Source organism: Haematobia irritans, chromosome 4 (genome assembly GCF_050003625.1).
Source record: "Haematobia irritans isolate KBUSLIRL chromosome 4, ASM5000362v1, whole genome shotgun sequence".
Classification (NCBI taxonomy): Eukaryota; Metazoa; Arthropoda; class Insecta; order Diptera; family Muscidae; genus Haematobia; species Haematobia irritans.
In genome coordinates this window covers 12,566,604-12,583,211 of record NC_134400.1, presented here as the reverse complement: position 1 = coordinate 12,583,211, position 16,608 = coordinate 12,566,604, and the positions used below count along the sequence as shown (strand labels likewise).

Below are 16,608 nucleotides of genomic sequence, written 5' to 3'. Positions count from 1 at the left end.
ACAAGACGCGTTATACAAACCAGAGCCCATCATCATCAACATCATGGGACCACCACCACCAGTAGTGCAATGAATCAAAGCAGTAGCAATACCCTAGCGACTACGACCACGACACCCGTTACCTTAGCTGGCCTTGGCTCGGAGGTCACCGTTACATTGAAGAGATCGAATAAATCTCAACAACAACAGCAGCAGCATCAACATCAAAGCTCCGCCGCAGATCATATTATACGACATGCGAATAATCATCCGCATCATCATCATGTCACCACCACATCTAGAACAACGACAGCAACATCTGTATCACCTCCGCCATTAGTATTTACCACAAGTGCCGCCCATGCGGAAGAATTGCAACATCATGAATTACACGAAGAATTACAGGAAGATCAAAGACATCATCATCACCACCACCAACATCAGTCCCAAACGCAATACCAGCAACAACATCAAGTTATCATTCATCATCATACCCACTCGGATGCTCATCAATTGCAGCAATATCAAAGTTCGGATCATCATCAGCCTCATCTAATGAGTATTCAAACTCAGACCCAAGCCACATCGGCTGATATGGATGATGAAGATCTTTTGGAATATGGTACCACCAATGTGGACCAAGTGGTTGAGGCTGCCATGTCTGTAGATGCCGAAGATGTTGAGGAGGTTGTGGAAACCCATCATATCCAACAATTGCATACAGTTCAATTGCAAACACAAACGGGCGAATGTCTTGATGATGAGGGAGAAGTGGAGGAAGTATATTTGTAATAAACAAGGGGCGGGGAAAGGGAATTAAAACAAAACGAATCTGAGATTCGTTAACCTAGAATGGTAAATGGGATATATATATATTTTTTTTTTGTAAAATACAAATATTGTGTAATAACGCCCACATAGTCTATAGAAAATGAAGATATATTTTTTTTAAGTTTATCTTTAATATTATTATTTTTTTTTTTATATATTTACAAAACTTACATACACAAAAGTGTTGCAATTTTAATTAACAAAAAAGAAAAAAATGCAATTTATTATAAATACTTAAATAAATAGAATTAAGTAATTTTACATTGTGGTTTATGTATAAACAAAAATATATAATTACTTATATATACGTATAGATTTTAATATACATACATACACCCACACATATACATACATATGTATATGTTTTGTAAAAAGTTTAGTTGTAAGATTTTCCTGTAAAGATGAGATCTAATAATGAAATTCTTTAAAACAAAGTTTCTTTGAAGAAATAAAAAAATGCCTTGTGTTTTAATTTTCTAGGGTAAATGTATCAAAAAAAAAAAAACAAAAAGATGCGAAAGAAAAGCATAGCACTTTGAAAGTGTTTTGAATTCAAACATATTTCAAACGTTTGACTTTAATGGATTCTAATCTGCAATGTTGCCACATCTCTCATGCAGATACAATTGAGAAACGCTTAAAGTAGGTGGGTATTGCTTATGGATAATAATAAAAATAATTGATATACAGAAATAAAGAAAAAAAAATTTGTTGACAAAATTTTCTATAGAAATAAAATTTTGCAATTTTTTCTATAGAAATAAAATTTGGAAATGTTTTCTATAGAAATAAAATTTTGCAAAAATTTTCTATAGAAATAAAATTTTGCAAAAATTTACAATAGAAATAAAATTTTGAAAAAATTTTCTATAGAAATAAAATTTTGCAAAAATTTTCTATAGAAATAAAATTTTGCAATTTTTTTCTATAGAAATAAAATTTTGCAAAAACTTTCTATAGAAATAAAATTTTGACAAAACTTTCTATAGAAATAACATTTTGCAAAAATTTTCTATAGAAATAAAATTTTGACAAAATTTTCTATAGAAATAAAATGTTGAAAAAATTTACAATGGAAATAAAATTTGAAGAAAATTTTCTATAGAATTAAAATTTTGACAAAATTTTCTATAGAAATAAAATTTTGACAAAAATTTCTATAGAAATAAAATTTTGACAAAATTTTCTAAATAAATAAAATTTTGACAAAATTTTCTATAGAAATAAAATTTTGACAAAATTTCCTATAGAAATAAAATTTTGACAAAATTTCCTATAGAAATAAAATTTTGACAAAATTTTCTATAGAAATAAAATTTTGATATAAAATTTTCCATATAAATAAAATTTTGACACAAAATTGTCTATAGATATAATATTTAAAAAAAATTCTATAGAAGTCAAAGTTTCGACAGAATTTACTATAGAAGCAATATTTTTGACAACATTTTTTATAGAAATAAAAATTTTTCAGAATTTGACAAAATTTTCTATAAAACTAAAAGTTTATTCAATCACGAAATTAATTGATCCAATTAATTTTTTAATTGAAATGTCTTCAATCACAGTTTTACCGGGGCATAAAAAAATACTTGATTTAAAAATTGATTGATTTCATTAGCAAATTTCAATTAATTTTTTAATTGATTCAATTAAAAATTTAATTGTGGTTGATTTCAAAACTCAATTAATTTGTTTATTAAAAAGTAACTATTTTCTGACTATTGACTGACTGAGTTTTTGTTTGACTAAAAACTAATTGTTTGAAATAAATTTTTAATTAAAAATTCACTGACTTACGCGTTTGATTAAAAAGTTGCATCAATTCATTGTTTAATCAAAAGTCAAAAAATTTCAATCATTGAAGTAATTAACTAAAGTTAATTATGTTTATGTATCTATCTTACTTAACTTGAGTTATTATGTTTCTTATTCGATCCTTTTTATTTAAATAATGTTCTATATTTTTCCCAAGCTTGAGATCATTTTGTTTTATTTTTATTTATTCATTCGTATCATCCTTCCTAATATTTTGCAATTTTCGCTGAGGTACATCATGATCATGGTCATGATGGTACAATTAACATAAATTTTGAATTCATAAAAAACATCTCATTTTAAACATCATATACCAGGCGAACATAAATGTTAAGTAGCAACGATTAGCATTTGAAAAGTGTAGCGAAAGTAACACAACCTGGCAACACTGCAATGGATTACAAATCGGACATCGACAACATCGCCAACACATATACAGACAGACACATATGTGTCTCATATGATAGGCAAAAACGATAACCATGGTTATCGATCAAAAAAAAAAAATCCACACGAACAACATCAACATCAACCAACAGAGAACAAGAGAAAGCTGACGCGTTAGCAGTGATGCCTCACTAGCTCTAATAAGATTTTTTGTGTAGTACTTGTCTTATATGTGAGTAGAAGAGAATGAGAAGAATCGTTGCTACTTAACATTTATGTTCACCTGGTAGATGATGTTTAGAATGAGATGTTTTTCATGTATTCAAAATTTATGTTAATTGTACCATCATGATCATGATCATGTATCTCTGAGGAAGCAATTCAGCGAAAATTACGAAATAGTAGGAAGAAAGTGTAAAAATTTTATTTTATTTATTTAGTTATTCACCTATGGTAAGCCAGTTCGAAGGTAAATTCATAAATACAAGGAAATTTTCGAAAAAATTTATTTCTATAGAAATTTTCTCAATTTTTTTTATAGAAAATTTTTGCAAAAATTTATTTCTATAGAAAATTTTTGGAAAAATTTATTTCTATAGAAAATTTGTGCAAAATTTTATTTCTATAGAAAATTTTGTCAAATTTTTTTATTCTATAGAAAATTTTCGCAAAATTTTATTTCTATAGAAAATTTTCTGAATTTTTTCTATAGAAAATTTTTGCAAAATTTTATTTTTATAGAAAATTTTGTCAAAATTTTTTATTCTATAGAAAATTTTCGTAAAATTTTGTTTGTGTAGAAAATTTTCGCAAAATTTTATTTCTATAGAAAATTTTCTGAATTTTTTTTATAGAAAATTTTTGCAAAATTTTATTTTTATAGAAAAATTTTCAAAATTTATTTTATTTTAATAGAAAATGTTTGCAAAATTTTATTTCTATAGAAAATTTTCGTAAATTTTTTATAGAAAATTTTTGCAAAAATTTATTTCTATAGAAAATTTTCGCAAAATTTTATTTCAATAGAAAATTTTCTCAAGTTTTTTTATAGAAAATTTTGTCAACATTTTATTTCTATAGAAAATTGTGTCAAAATTTTATTTTTATAGAAAAGTTTGTCAAAATTTTATTTCTATAGAAAATTTTTGCAAAATTTTATTTCTATAGAAAATTTTGTAAATTTTTTTCTATAGAAAATTTTCGTAAAATTTTATTTCTATAGAAAATTTTTCGCAAAATTTTATTTCTATAGAAAATTTTCTCAAATTTGTTTATAGAAAATTTTTGCACAATTTTTATTTTTATAGAAAATTTTTGCTAAAATGTATTTCTATAGAAAATTTTTGCAAAATTTTATTTCTATAGAAAATTTTGTCAAAATTTTTTATTCTATAGAAAATTTTCGTAAAATTTTATTTCTATAGAAAATTTTCGTAAATTTTTTTTCTATAGAAAATTTTCGTAAAATTTTATTTCTATAGAAAATTTTCTAAAATTTTTTATAGAAAATTTTTGCAAAAATTTATTTCTATAGAAAATTTTCGCAAAATTTTATTTCAATAGAAAATTTTCTCAAGTTTTTTTTATAGAAAATTTTATTTTAATAGAAAATTTTGTCAACATTTTATTTCTATAGAAAATTGTGTCAAAATTTTATTTTTATAGAAAAGTTTGTGAAAACTTTATTTCTATAGAAAATTTTATTTCTATAGAAAATTTTTGCAAAATTTTATTTCTATAGAAAATTTTGTCAAAATTTTTTATTCTATAGAAAATTTTCGTAAAATTTTATTTCTGTAGAAAATTTTTCGCAAAATTTTATTTCTATAGAAAATTTTCTCAAATTTATTTCTATAGAAAATTTTTGCGTCCATCCAACCATCTTGCAGTCTATAGGGTTTTGCCCAAATAAATTCTATAGAAAATTTTCGTAAAATTTTATTTCTATAGAAAATTTTCGCAAAGTTTTATTTGTATAGAAAATTTTCGCAAAATTTTATTTCAATAGAAAATTTTCTCAATTTTTTTTTATAGAAAATTTTATTTCTATAGAAAATTTTGTAAAAATTTTATTTCTATAGAAAATTTTGTAAAAATTTTATTTCTATAGAAAATTTTGTCAACATTTTATTTCTATAGAAAATTGTGTCAAAATTTTATTTTTATATAAAAGTTTGTCAACATTTTATTTCTATAGAAACTTTTGTCAACATTTTATTTTTCTAGAAAATTTTGTCAAAATTTTATTTTTATAGAAAAATTTGTTTAGCCAATGTTCCTATCTACTTACCACACAAATTGATCGGCCATTTATTAACACAACGCATACTATATTTCTCAATACTACATATTTTTGATTTATTTTTCATTAATAAATTCTTTAAGTTTTCATTTTCTTACAATCCACTTAAATTTAAATAGGAAAAACAATATAATTTTTTTTTAATTTATATAACAATTTATAAATATCAAAAAATAATAGTATATATAAATATGTACAATAACAACAAAAATAAAAATGACACAATACAATTTCAAACATAATAGTTTTGACAAGGAAAAGCAAGAAAATTTTGTATAGTAAAAAAATGTAAATATTTTTTTTTTTTTTAGAACAAAAAAATCAATAAAACAAAGTTTATTATCAAGTGTTTATAAAAATAGGAATAAAATTTAATTTACAATTAAATGAAATTAACAAATATATATATTTTTTTTCCATGAGTAAAACAAAAAAAAATAATAATAATAATTTTGTTTGTATTATATGGGATTTTAATTTTGAAATTTGGGATGTTAACACAGCTACCTTTTTTGTTGAGGGGTCTTCTATTGGTTTTATGAATTAGTTATTTTTAAAACTATTATTGGCTACTACTAGAAAAAATATATATGTATGATATTTTTGTTTTAAATTTATGTATATGTAAATAAAAAATAACTATGTTTTGGATTTTTTTCTCGTATTATATTTCAAAGAATTAAAAATTATAAAATTTTTATTGAGTTTTTTACGACCCACATTTTAATAATGACAAGCATTTCATTTATTTCTCTATAAATTTTAGGGATTCTCATTTTTTAATATTTTCTACAAGATTTTATTAAAAATTTTATTTAATTGTTTTAGTTTTTATTTTTTTGTATTGGTTTTAATTATTGTTTTTGCATTATTGTTGATTAATTTGCTCATTACTTAATTTTTAAATAATTTAGAGCTATTCTTTTTTTATTTCGTTTAAATAAGTATAGGCACCCAACTACATTGAGGAGTTATGTTTTGTTTTGTCGTTTTCGATTATTGTTTGACATAAGAAGCATTTTTATAACAATTGGCCTTATTTTCAAATATTTTGGTATTTGTTTTACATTTTTAATTACAAAAAAAAAAACTATACTACAACTACATTTTTGTATTGTGTAAATTTCTATTATACCATGGATTTTATTGTTTTTATTTTTATTATCATAAAAGCCTAATTGGAAGGGAGGATTTAAAAAAAATACAAACAAAAAAATATTTGAATTAGATATTTTTCCATATTAAATTAATACTCTGTTCCACAGTACTAGTGATGTAAGATACACAAAATTAAGGCCTGTTCGAAACCTAATATTTTTTGCCATGTTTCTTTTTACCATTCAAAAATAATATAGATGAAAAAATCAAATTCGATTTTATGCCAAAAAATGTCGAAGACGAATTTTTGAAACCTTCGATTAAGTTAGTAAGTGAAAAATCGATTTTTGAAATGTAAAAAAGCAAAGACTATTTTATGGCAAAAAAATGACAAAGCCCAAGTTTTGTAATGTTCGAAATCAACTAATCGCATTTTACTTTTTGAAAATCGACTCTTGGACTTTTGATATTTGCCACAGTCGTAGGACCTATGATATTAGTCAAAATCTCACAAATTAATGTTTAACAAAATAACTGAAAAATTGGGTTTGAATTAAAAGAGGAATGTGATGAAGATCATCCAATTTGTACAACTATTCAAAAGTTTAATGTTGCAATACCATAAATCGGACGGTTTTCCTTTGCTGTCTTCATATCTTTTTAGGATTCATGACAAATATGATGAACTATGCCGAGTACCCTTTTGCGTTGTCGTTGAGGAAAGTTGCGAGCAAACTAAGTTCATATAGGATGAAGAGAATCGTAGGAATTGCGAAATTCTCCTGGCTATGAACAGGCTGGAATAGAGGCATTACAACCATGGTTGCCAAAATTAATATACCAAAAGTTGGAAAAAATTTATTTCTATAGAAAAATTTTCCAAAATGTTATTTCTATAGAAAATTTTTCCAAAATATTATTTCTATAGAAAATTTTTCCAAAATTTGATTTCTATAGAAAATTTTTGTCAATTTTTTTTCTAACAAAATTTTGTCAAAATTTTATTTCTATAGAAAATTTTCTAAAAATTTTATTTCTATAGAAAAATTTTCCAAAATTTGATTTCTGTAGAAAATGTTGTCAAAGTTTTATTTCTATAGAAAATTTTATTTCTACAGAAAATTTTTGCAAAGATTTATTTCTATAGAATACTGTATTTCTATCGGAAATTTTGTCTAAATTGTATTTCTATAGAAAATTTTGTCAAAACTTTATTTCCATAGAAAATTTTGACAAAATTTTATTTCTATAGAAAATGTTGTCAAAATTTTATTTCTATAGAAAATTTTGTCAAAATTTTATTTTTTTTATTTTTGTTTTGTTATTGTTGGTTTTGTTCTTTAAGCATTGTTGTTGTTTGTATTGCAGCTTAAAACCATACATTGACTAAACTACATGTGTAGCTTAACCAACAGAGGATAAGAAATTTTTTCTATAGAAAATTTTATCAAAATTTTATTTCTATAGAAAATTTTGTCAAAATTTTATTTCTGTAGAAAACTTTGTTAACATTTTATTTCTATAGAAAGTTTTATCAACATTTTATTTCTATAGAAAATTTTGTCAAAATTTTATTTCTATAGAAAATTTTGTCAAAATTTTATTTCTATGGAAAATTTGGTCAAAATTTTATTTCTACAGAAAATGTTGTCAAAATTTTATTTCTATAGGAAATTTTGTCAAAATATTATTTCTATAGAAAATTTTGTGAAAATTTTATTTTTATAGAAAATTTTGTCAAAATTTTATTTCTATAGAAAATATCTTGAAAATGTCATTTCTATAGAAAATTTTGTCAAAATTTTATTTCTATGGAAAATATTGTCAAAATTTTATTTCTATAGAAAATTTTTACAAAATTTGATTTCTATAGAAAATTTTTGTTAATTTTATTTCTATAGAAAATTTTGTCAAAATTTTATTTCTATAGAAAATTTTTGCAAAGTTTTATTTGTATAGAAAAATTTTCCAAAATTTTTCCAAAATTTGATTTCTATAGAAAATTTTTGTCAATTTTTTTCAATACAAAATTTTGTCAACATATTATTTCTATCGGAAGTTTTGTCAAAATTTTATTTCTATAGAAAATTTTGTCAAAATTTTATTTCTATAGAAAATTTTTGCAAAGTTTTATTTGTATAGAAAATTTTTCCTAAAGTTGATTTCTATAGAAAATTTTTGTCAATTTTTTTCAATACAAAATTTTGTCAACATATTATTTCTATCGGAAGTTTTGTCAAAATTTTATTTCTATAGAAAATTTTTGCACAATTTTATTTCTATAGAAAAATTTTGCAAAATTTTATTTCTATACAAAATTTTGGCAAAATTTTATTTCTATAGAAAATTTTTGCAAAAATTCATTTCATTGTCAAAATTTTATTTCTATAGAAAATTTTCTCAAAACTTTATTTCTATAGAGACTTTTCTGAAAATTTTATTTCTAAATTTTGACAAAATTTTATTTCTATAGAAAGTTTTTGCACAATTTTATTTCTATAGAAAAATTTTGCAAAATTTTATTTCTATACAAAATTTTGGCAAAATTTTATTTCTATAGAAAATTTTTGCAAAAATTCATTTCATTGTCAAAATTTTATTTCTATACAAAATTTTCTCAAAACTTTATTTCTATAGAGACTTTTCTGAAAATTTTATTTCTAAATTTTGACAAAATTTTATTTCTATAGAAAATTTTGTCAAAATGTTATTTCTATAGAAACTTTGTAAAAATTTTATTTCTATAGAAAAATTTGTCAAAATTTTATTTCTACGAAAATTTTGTCAAAATTTTACTTCTATAGAAAATTTTGTCGAAATTTTATTTCTATAGAAAATTTTGTCAAAATTTTTTTTCTATAGAAAATTTTGTCAAAATTTTATTTCTATAGAAAATGTTGTCAAAACTTTATTTCTATGGAAAATATTGTCAAAATTATATTTCTATAGAATAATTTTGTTAATTTTATTTCTATAGAAAATTTTTGCAAAGTTTTATTTGTATAGAAAATTTTTCCAAAATTTGATTTCTATAGAAAATTTTTGTGTCAATTTTTTTCAATACAAAATTTTGTCAACATATTATTTCTATCGGAAGTTTTGTCAAAATTTTATTTCTATAGAAAATTTTCTCAATTTTTTTCTATAGAAAATTTTGTCAAAATTTTATTTCTATAGGAATTTTTTTCAAATTTTCTATACAAATCAAATTTGGACAAAATTTTCTATAGAAATAAAATTTATTATAGATGTTAATTTCAGTGAAATCCAATACCAAATGGTTAGTAGCAGTAGTAACTGTTTATTTCCATTACTTGAAATCGCAGCAATCCTGAAAAAAATAGACTTTGTTAGAAGTTATTAAATAAGTCCATTGAAGATGCTAGCTATTGAAGTAACAATTAATAAACTCCGTGTTAAAATAAGCAATTTACAGTGTCTTAGAGAATACAAAACCTAAGGGGGATCATTGAGGACTAAAAGAAAAACTAAAAAAAAGAAAAAAATCGGAGAAGTAAAAGGGTGTAATATTGGAAGTGGAAAATATTGTTTAGCTTAAATTATAGTTAGTTTTTAATTAATTGAATTCGTTTACAAATATAAAAGGTTAAGAACTTTTGGTGGTAAAAACAAGGGACTATTAAATGTGACAAAAATATAGTGAAGTAAAAAATTAATTAAAAATTAATGGAGAGAATTAAAAAAATATATTTTTTTTTTTAATTCAAACTTTCAAATTAAAATAAATCATACTAATTGACTCAATTAATTTTTAAACATATTAGTTTTACTTAGTACTTTTCGATTGATATTTAAATGAAAAAAATGAGTTTTATAGTTGTCCTTCGTCGAAGCAGTCTTTTGGAAAAATAGAAATGAAATTTTGACAAAATTTTCTATAGAAATAAAATTTAGACAAAATTTTCTATAAAAATAAAATTTTGACAAAATTTTCTATAGAAATAAAATTTTGACAAAATTTTCTATAGAAATAAAATTTTGACAAAATTTTCTATAGAAATAAAATTTTGACAAAATTTTCTATAGAAATGAATTGTTGAAAAAATTTTCTATGCAATTTATAGCGCCTCGAAATAGGTCCCCCCAGTGAAAATAACGAACATAGGGATGGATGACTTTGCAATGTTGATTTATACTAACGGTGAGTGCATGTTATTTGGGTGAAGGAAATTTTCCTTCTACGTGATTATAATAGAGAGTAGACATAATTATGTTAGTTTTTGACATGTGAAAAAAATATTTTCTATCAAAATCAAATTTTTGACAATGTTTAGGGATTTTTGAAACCATGATGATAAGCATGCTATATTTACAGAAATGTATGATCATTAGCAATGAAAATGCTGCGGGCCAAAGTTTACCCCAGATTAATGGAAAAACGGCAAGATAAAGGAAGGGGGAAATTATTGAAGAATCCAAAAAGCTAAACTCAAGCAAAATACCTTCATTGTGGGATCTTTGTCATGACAAATTTATGCTAATATCCGAATTGAACCTCATTCATATCAAAAAACCACACAGGTATGGACAAGGTTTAGATAGAAGATTTTTTTATATTTTTTTAACAATTGTGTTTTTTTTGACTACGAAAAAAGTTTTTAAAATCACTTTTTTAATGGTTCTATTTTTAATTTCAATTAAATTTTTAAATTTCTATTTTGTAATTTAAATTAAATTTCTTGTAATCTATTAGTCCTCCTTTACATTAAGGCTAATATTTGAAATTTTGATTTAATTGATAGATTTTAGTTAATTGTGTTTTTTAAGGGTTGGCTCGTTTATATATTGTATGTATAAGTACAATATTTCCATGATTAAATTATTTTATATATATATATATTTTTTTATTTTCGTTTCTTTTATTTTCGGTTAAATCCTCTGATAATTGAAGACTAAATGGCATTTTGTATTGAAATTTGTTTTTTTGTTGTTCTTACAAAAAGTTTGTTGGCATTTTTTAAGGGAGGAATTGTTTGTTTTTTGTTTAATTGATTTAAAGGATTCTGGCTTTATGGAAAATTAGATATGGGTTATTTTATTTTCTATAGACCATACGTTTTTGGGCGAAACATTCACCAAAGAAACGATCCAAAGAATGATATAAATGAGGTCTAACACCGGCTAGAGCATGATCTTCATCGGGATAGCTCTGGAAAGAAAAAAAAAAAATAAATATATGTAAAGAGAAATAGAGAATGGGAAACAAATATACAGAGAAAGAAAATTATTAAATATATAGCAAAAAATTCTATAATAAATATTTTATTAATTCTAAATAAATAACACAAAATTGGCAGTTTGTTCTTTAAAAAAATATTTATAATAATATTTTTTCTGTTAAATACTGTGTACATAAGTATTGTAATCCTGTTTGTAACTTTTCTATGAACTATTTGCATACTTTCAGGCGGATAAAATGTGATTAAAATAGATTTTTTGTTTTGAAAAGTGTTAATTGAAAGTCCAAGATGCCACGACTATATATAAGACCTTTTTTATATCGAGTATGTTTTAATGTTTGACAACATTTTCTGCAGAAATATTTTTTTTTATAAAATTTTCCATAGAAATAACATTTTGACAAAATTTTCTATAGAAATAAAATTTTTACAAAATTTTCTATAGATATAATTTTTTTACAAAATTTTCTATATAAATAAAATTTTGACAAAGTTTTCTATAGAAATAAAATTTTGACAAAGTTTTCTATAGAAATAAAATTCTGAAACAAATTTCTATAGAAATCAAATTTTAACAAAATTTTCTATAGAAATAACATTTTTATCACATTTTCTAAAACATAAAATTTTGCAAAAATTTTCTATAGAAATAAAATTTTGACAAAATTTTCTATAGAAATAAAATTTTGACAAAATTTTCTATAGAAATAAAATGTAGACAAAATTGTCTATAGAAATCAATTTTGCAAAATTTTCTATAGAAATAAAATATTGCAAAAAAAATCTATAGAAATAAATTTTTACCAAATTTTTTTATAAAAATAATTTTTTAAAATAGAAATAAAATTTGACAATAGAAATAAAATGTTGACCAAATTTTCTATATAAATAAACTTGTGAAAAATTTTTTTTATAGAAATAAAGGAGATCAACGCTAATCAGCCAGAAATAGAAATAAAATTTTGGCATAGTTTTCTATGGAAATAAAATTTTGGCAAAATTTTCTATAGAAATAAAATTTTGGCAAAATTTTCTATAGAAATAAAATTTTGGCAAAATTTTCTATTGAAATAAAATTTTGACAACATTTCTATAGAAATAAAATTTTGGCAAAATTTTCTATAGAAATAAAATTTTGACAAATTTTTTATAGAAATAAAATTTTGACAAAATTTTCTACAGATATAAATTTTTTACAAAATTTTCTATAGAAATAAAATTTTGAAAAAATTTTCTATAGAAATAAGATTTTGACAAAGTTATCTATAGAAATAAAATTCTGACAAAATTTTCTATAGAAATCAAATTTTAACAAAATTTTCTAAAGAAATAAAGTTTTTAAAAAATTTTCTCTAGAAATAACATTTTTACCACATTTTCTATAGAAATAAAATTTTGAAAAAAAATTCTATAGAAATAAGATTTTGACAAAGTTATCTATAGAAATAAAATTCTGACAAAATTTTCTATAGAAATCAAATTTTAACAAAATTTTCTAAAGAAATAAAGTTTTTACAAAATTTTCTACAGATATAAATTTTTTACAAAATTTTCTATAGAAATAAAATTTTGCACAATTTTTCTAGACATAAAATTTTGCAAAAATATTCTATAGAAATAAAATTTTGCACAATTTTTCTAGACATAAAATTTTGCAAAAATTTTCTATAGAAATAAAAGAAGTCAACGATAATCAGCCAGAAATAGAAATAAAATTTTGACAAAATTGTCTATAGAAATAAATTTTGCAAAATTTTCTATAGAAATAAAATATTGCAAAAAAATTCTATAGAAATAAATTTTTGCCAAATTTTTTTCTAAAAAAAAATAAAATAGAAATAAAATTTGACAATAGAAATAAAATTTTGACAAAATTTTTTATATATTTTATAAAAAATTTTCTATAGAAATAAAATTTTGACAAAATTTTCTATAGAAATAAAAGAGGTCAACGATAATCAACCAGAAATAGAAATAAAATGTAGACAAAAGTGTCTATAGAAATAAATTTTGCAAAAATTTTCTGTGGAAATGAAATTTTGTCAAAATTTTCTATAGAAATAGAATATTGCAAAAAAATTCTATAGAAATAAATTTTTGCCAAATTTTTTTCTAAAAATAATTTTTTAAAATAGAAATAAAATTTTGACCAAATTTTCTATATAAATAAACTTGTGTAAAAATTTTCTATAGAAATAAAGGAGCTCAACGCTAATCAGCCAGAAATAGAAATAAAATTTTGGCAAAGTTTTCTATAGAAATAAAATTTTGGCAAAATTTTCTATAGAAATAAAATTTTGGCAAAATTTTCTATTGAAATAAAATTTTGACAACATTTCTATAGAAATAAAATTTTGGCAAAATTTTCTATAGAAATAAAATTTTGACAAAAATTTTGGCAAAAATTTCAATTGAAATAAAATTTTGACAACATTTCTATAGCAATAAAATTTTGGCAAAATTTTCTATAGAAATAAAATTTTGACAAATTTTTTATAGAAATAAAATTTTTACAAAATTTTCTACAGATATAAATATAAAAAAAGTTTCTATAGAAATAAAATTTTGACAAAATTTCTATAGAAATAAAATTTTAACAAAATTTTCTATAGAAATAAAATTTTTACAAAATTTTCTACAGATATACATTTTTTACAAAATTTTCTATAGAAATAAAATTTTGAAAAAATTTTCTATAGAAATAAGATTTTGACAAAATTCTCTATAGAAATACAATTCTGACAAAATTTTCTATAGAAATCAAATTTTAACAAAATTTTCTAAGGAAATAAAGTTTTTACAAAATTTTCTATAGAAATAAAATTTTGCACAATTTTTCTAGACATAAAATTTTGCAAAAATTTCTATAGAAATAAAATTGTAACAAAATTTTCTATAGAAATAAAAGAGGTCAACGATAATCAGCCAGAAATAGAAATAAAATTTTGACAAAATTGTCTATAGAAAAAAATTTTGCTAAAATTTTCTATAGAAATAAAATTTTGACAAAATATTCTCTAAAAATAATTTTTAAAATAGAAATAAAATTTGACAATAGAAATAAAATGTTGACCAAATTTTCTATATAAATAAGATTGTGAAAAAAAATTCTATGGAAATAAAAGAGGTCAACGCTAATCAGCCAGAAATAGAAAAACAATTTTGGCAAAATTTTCTATAGAAATGAAATAAATTTTCTATAGAAATAAAATTTTGCAAAAATTTTCTATTGAAATAAAAATGTGACAAAATTTTCTTTAGAAATAAAATTTTGACAAAATTTTCTATATAAATAAAATGTTGCAAAAATTTTCTATAGAAATAAAATTTTGAAAAAATTTTAATAAAATTTGACAATATAAATAAAATACTGATACTGCGAATACTGATAATTCCTTTTTTTAATTGAATCAAAAATCACAAAAACTAATAGTATCAATTAATGTTTTAATTAATTGTTTAATTGATACTTTCATTTCTGTGATTGAAGACAGAAAATGTGTTTTTGGTGTGGAGTTTTTACTGCATTTGATGTTCAACCGAATGGGAGAAAAATTCAAGACCATTTGTATGCAAGGCAGTCTGACTTTTACCCGCAATGGTCCCCAAAGATCCACAATCTAACAGAGCCGCCCATATAAACAGATATAGATCACTAATCTACGAGAGACTGGTGGCTCATATACAGAATTAATGTCTCCAGTAAAAATCCTGAACATAAGTCGTTAACTGTTAACCTCTGAAGAATATTTTGTATGCTCTCCATGGAATGGTAAAAAAATCCACATTCAATTTTTCGTACTTACAATTTGTTTGAAGAGAATATCATGCCTTTCCAAATTCTTGGCCAAAATCATGGCCTGTTGATAATGGACATTGTCATCGAGAGTACCATGGACCAAAAGGAATTTTTTGCCTTTCAATTTTAAGGCACGGGTGCTGAGGCGAGAATTCGAATAGCCAATCTCATTAAGATTGGGCAAACTCATATAACGTTCAGTGTAGATGGAATCTGCAAAAGAAAAGACCCAAAACAACGAGATCATTAATATCTTGTAAATGTCTTTATAGACAAATCCACATCACCATAATAGGCCCAATCAGTTACAGGAGCTATGGAAGCTGCACAACGGAATACATGTGTTTCATCATTAGCCAGAGCCATTGCAGCAGCATAACCACCATAACTCCAACCCCAAATACCAGTGTGTTCAGCATCAATGAAATTGAATTTTTGTTGTAAATGTCTAGAAAAATTAGATGAGAGGCTTTAGATTCTTTCGCAAATAGATTTCCCTGGGATAAGTCTACCTGGCCACATCAATTTGATCTTGGATTTCTACCGTGCCCAATTTCAAATATACGGAATGTAGTAACTTTTCACCTCTAAGACCTGAACCACGACCATCAATTTTAGCATAAATCACAGATTGATTAGATGTCAAATAAGTGCCCCAGTCCACAATCCAACGATTGACAACCTGCAAGAAAAATATTTTCCCATAATAACTGTTCACCAGACGCCAAAATTCCCACATACCGAATATGAATCTGGTCCTCCATAGACATCCACTAACATGGGATATTTCGTTTTTCCACTACGATCTAGATTGGGAGGTAATTGCAATAATACCTTTGCTGTGAATTGACCTGAGATGGGTACGGTAATGATTTCCATTGTTGGCATATCTACACCTTTCAGTTTATCCCGTAAACTATCATTTTGTTCCCAGTCCAGGAGTTTGTTCAAATTAACTTGATCTGTAAAAGAGTAAGGCAAGATTAGAGATATTTTTAAGAGGGAGACAGAGAGAGTGAGAGAAATACTTACTGCCTGATACACTCCATTCATAGACCACTGTCATAGGTATACTTGGTCCCATTGAGGTTATAATCACTTGATTGGCTGTATTAAAATCGGCAGAATAATAGCTTTGTTCCACACCTAAAAAATGGGAAATATTTCATTGTTAGGTCTATTCTAAAAATCCT

General features: G+C 22.9%; 1 protein-coding gene across 4 annotated transcripts in view; it reads right to left on the bottom strand.

Annotated features, from left to right (window-relative positions):
• Positions 1-11,275: 11,275 nt before the first annotated feature.
• The window catches only part of ome (dipeptidyl peptidase 4 omega), a 276,903-nt gene continuing 271,570 nt past the window's right edge, over positions 11,276-16,608 (bottom strand). For all 4 annotated transcript variants that reach the window (XM_075303724.1, XM_075303725.1, XM_075303727.1 and 1 more), the window contains 6 exons: positions 16,448-16,561; positions 16,157-16,377; positions 15,928-16,097; positions 15,703-15,863; positions 15,423-15,628; positions 11,276-11,585 (listed from right to left, as the gene is read on the bottom strand). In XM_075303724.1, the coding sequence (XP_075159839.1) occupies positions 11,472-11,585; positions 15,423-15,628; positions 15,703-15,863; positions 15,928-16,097; positions 16,157-16,377; positions 16,448-16,561 (986 nt within the window). In that variant the 3' untranslated portion in view covers positions 11,276-11,471. The remainder of the gene's footprint in view (positions 11,586-15,422; positions 15,629-15,702; positions 15,864-15,927; positions 16,098-16,156; positions 16,378-16,447; positions 16,562-16,608) is intronic.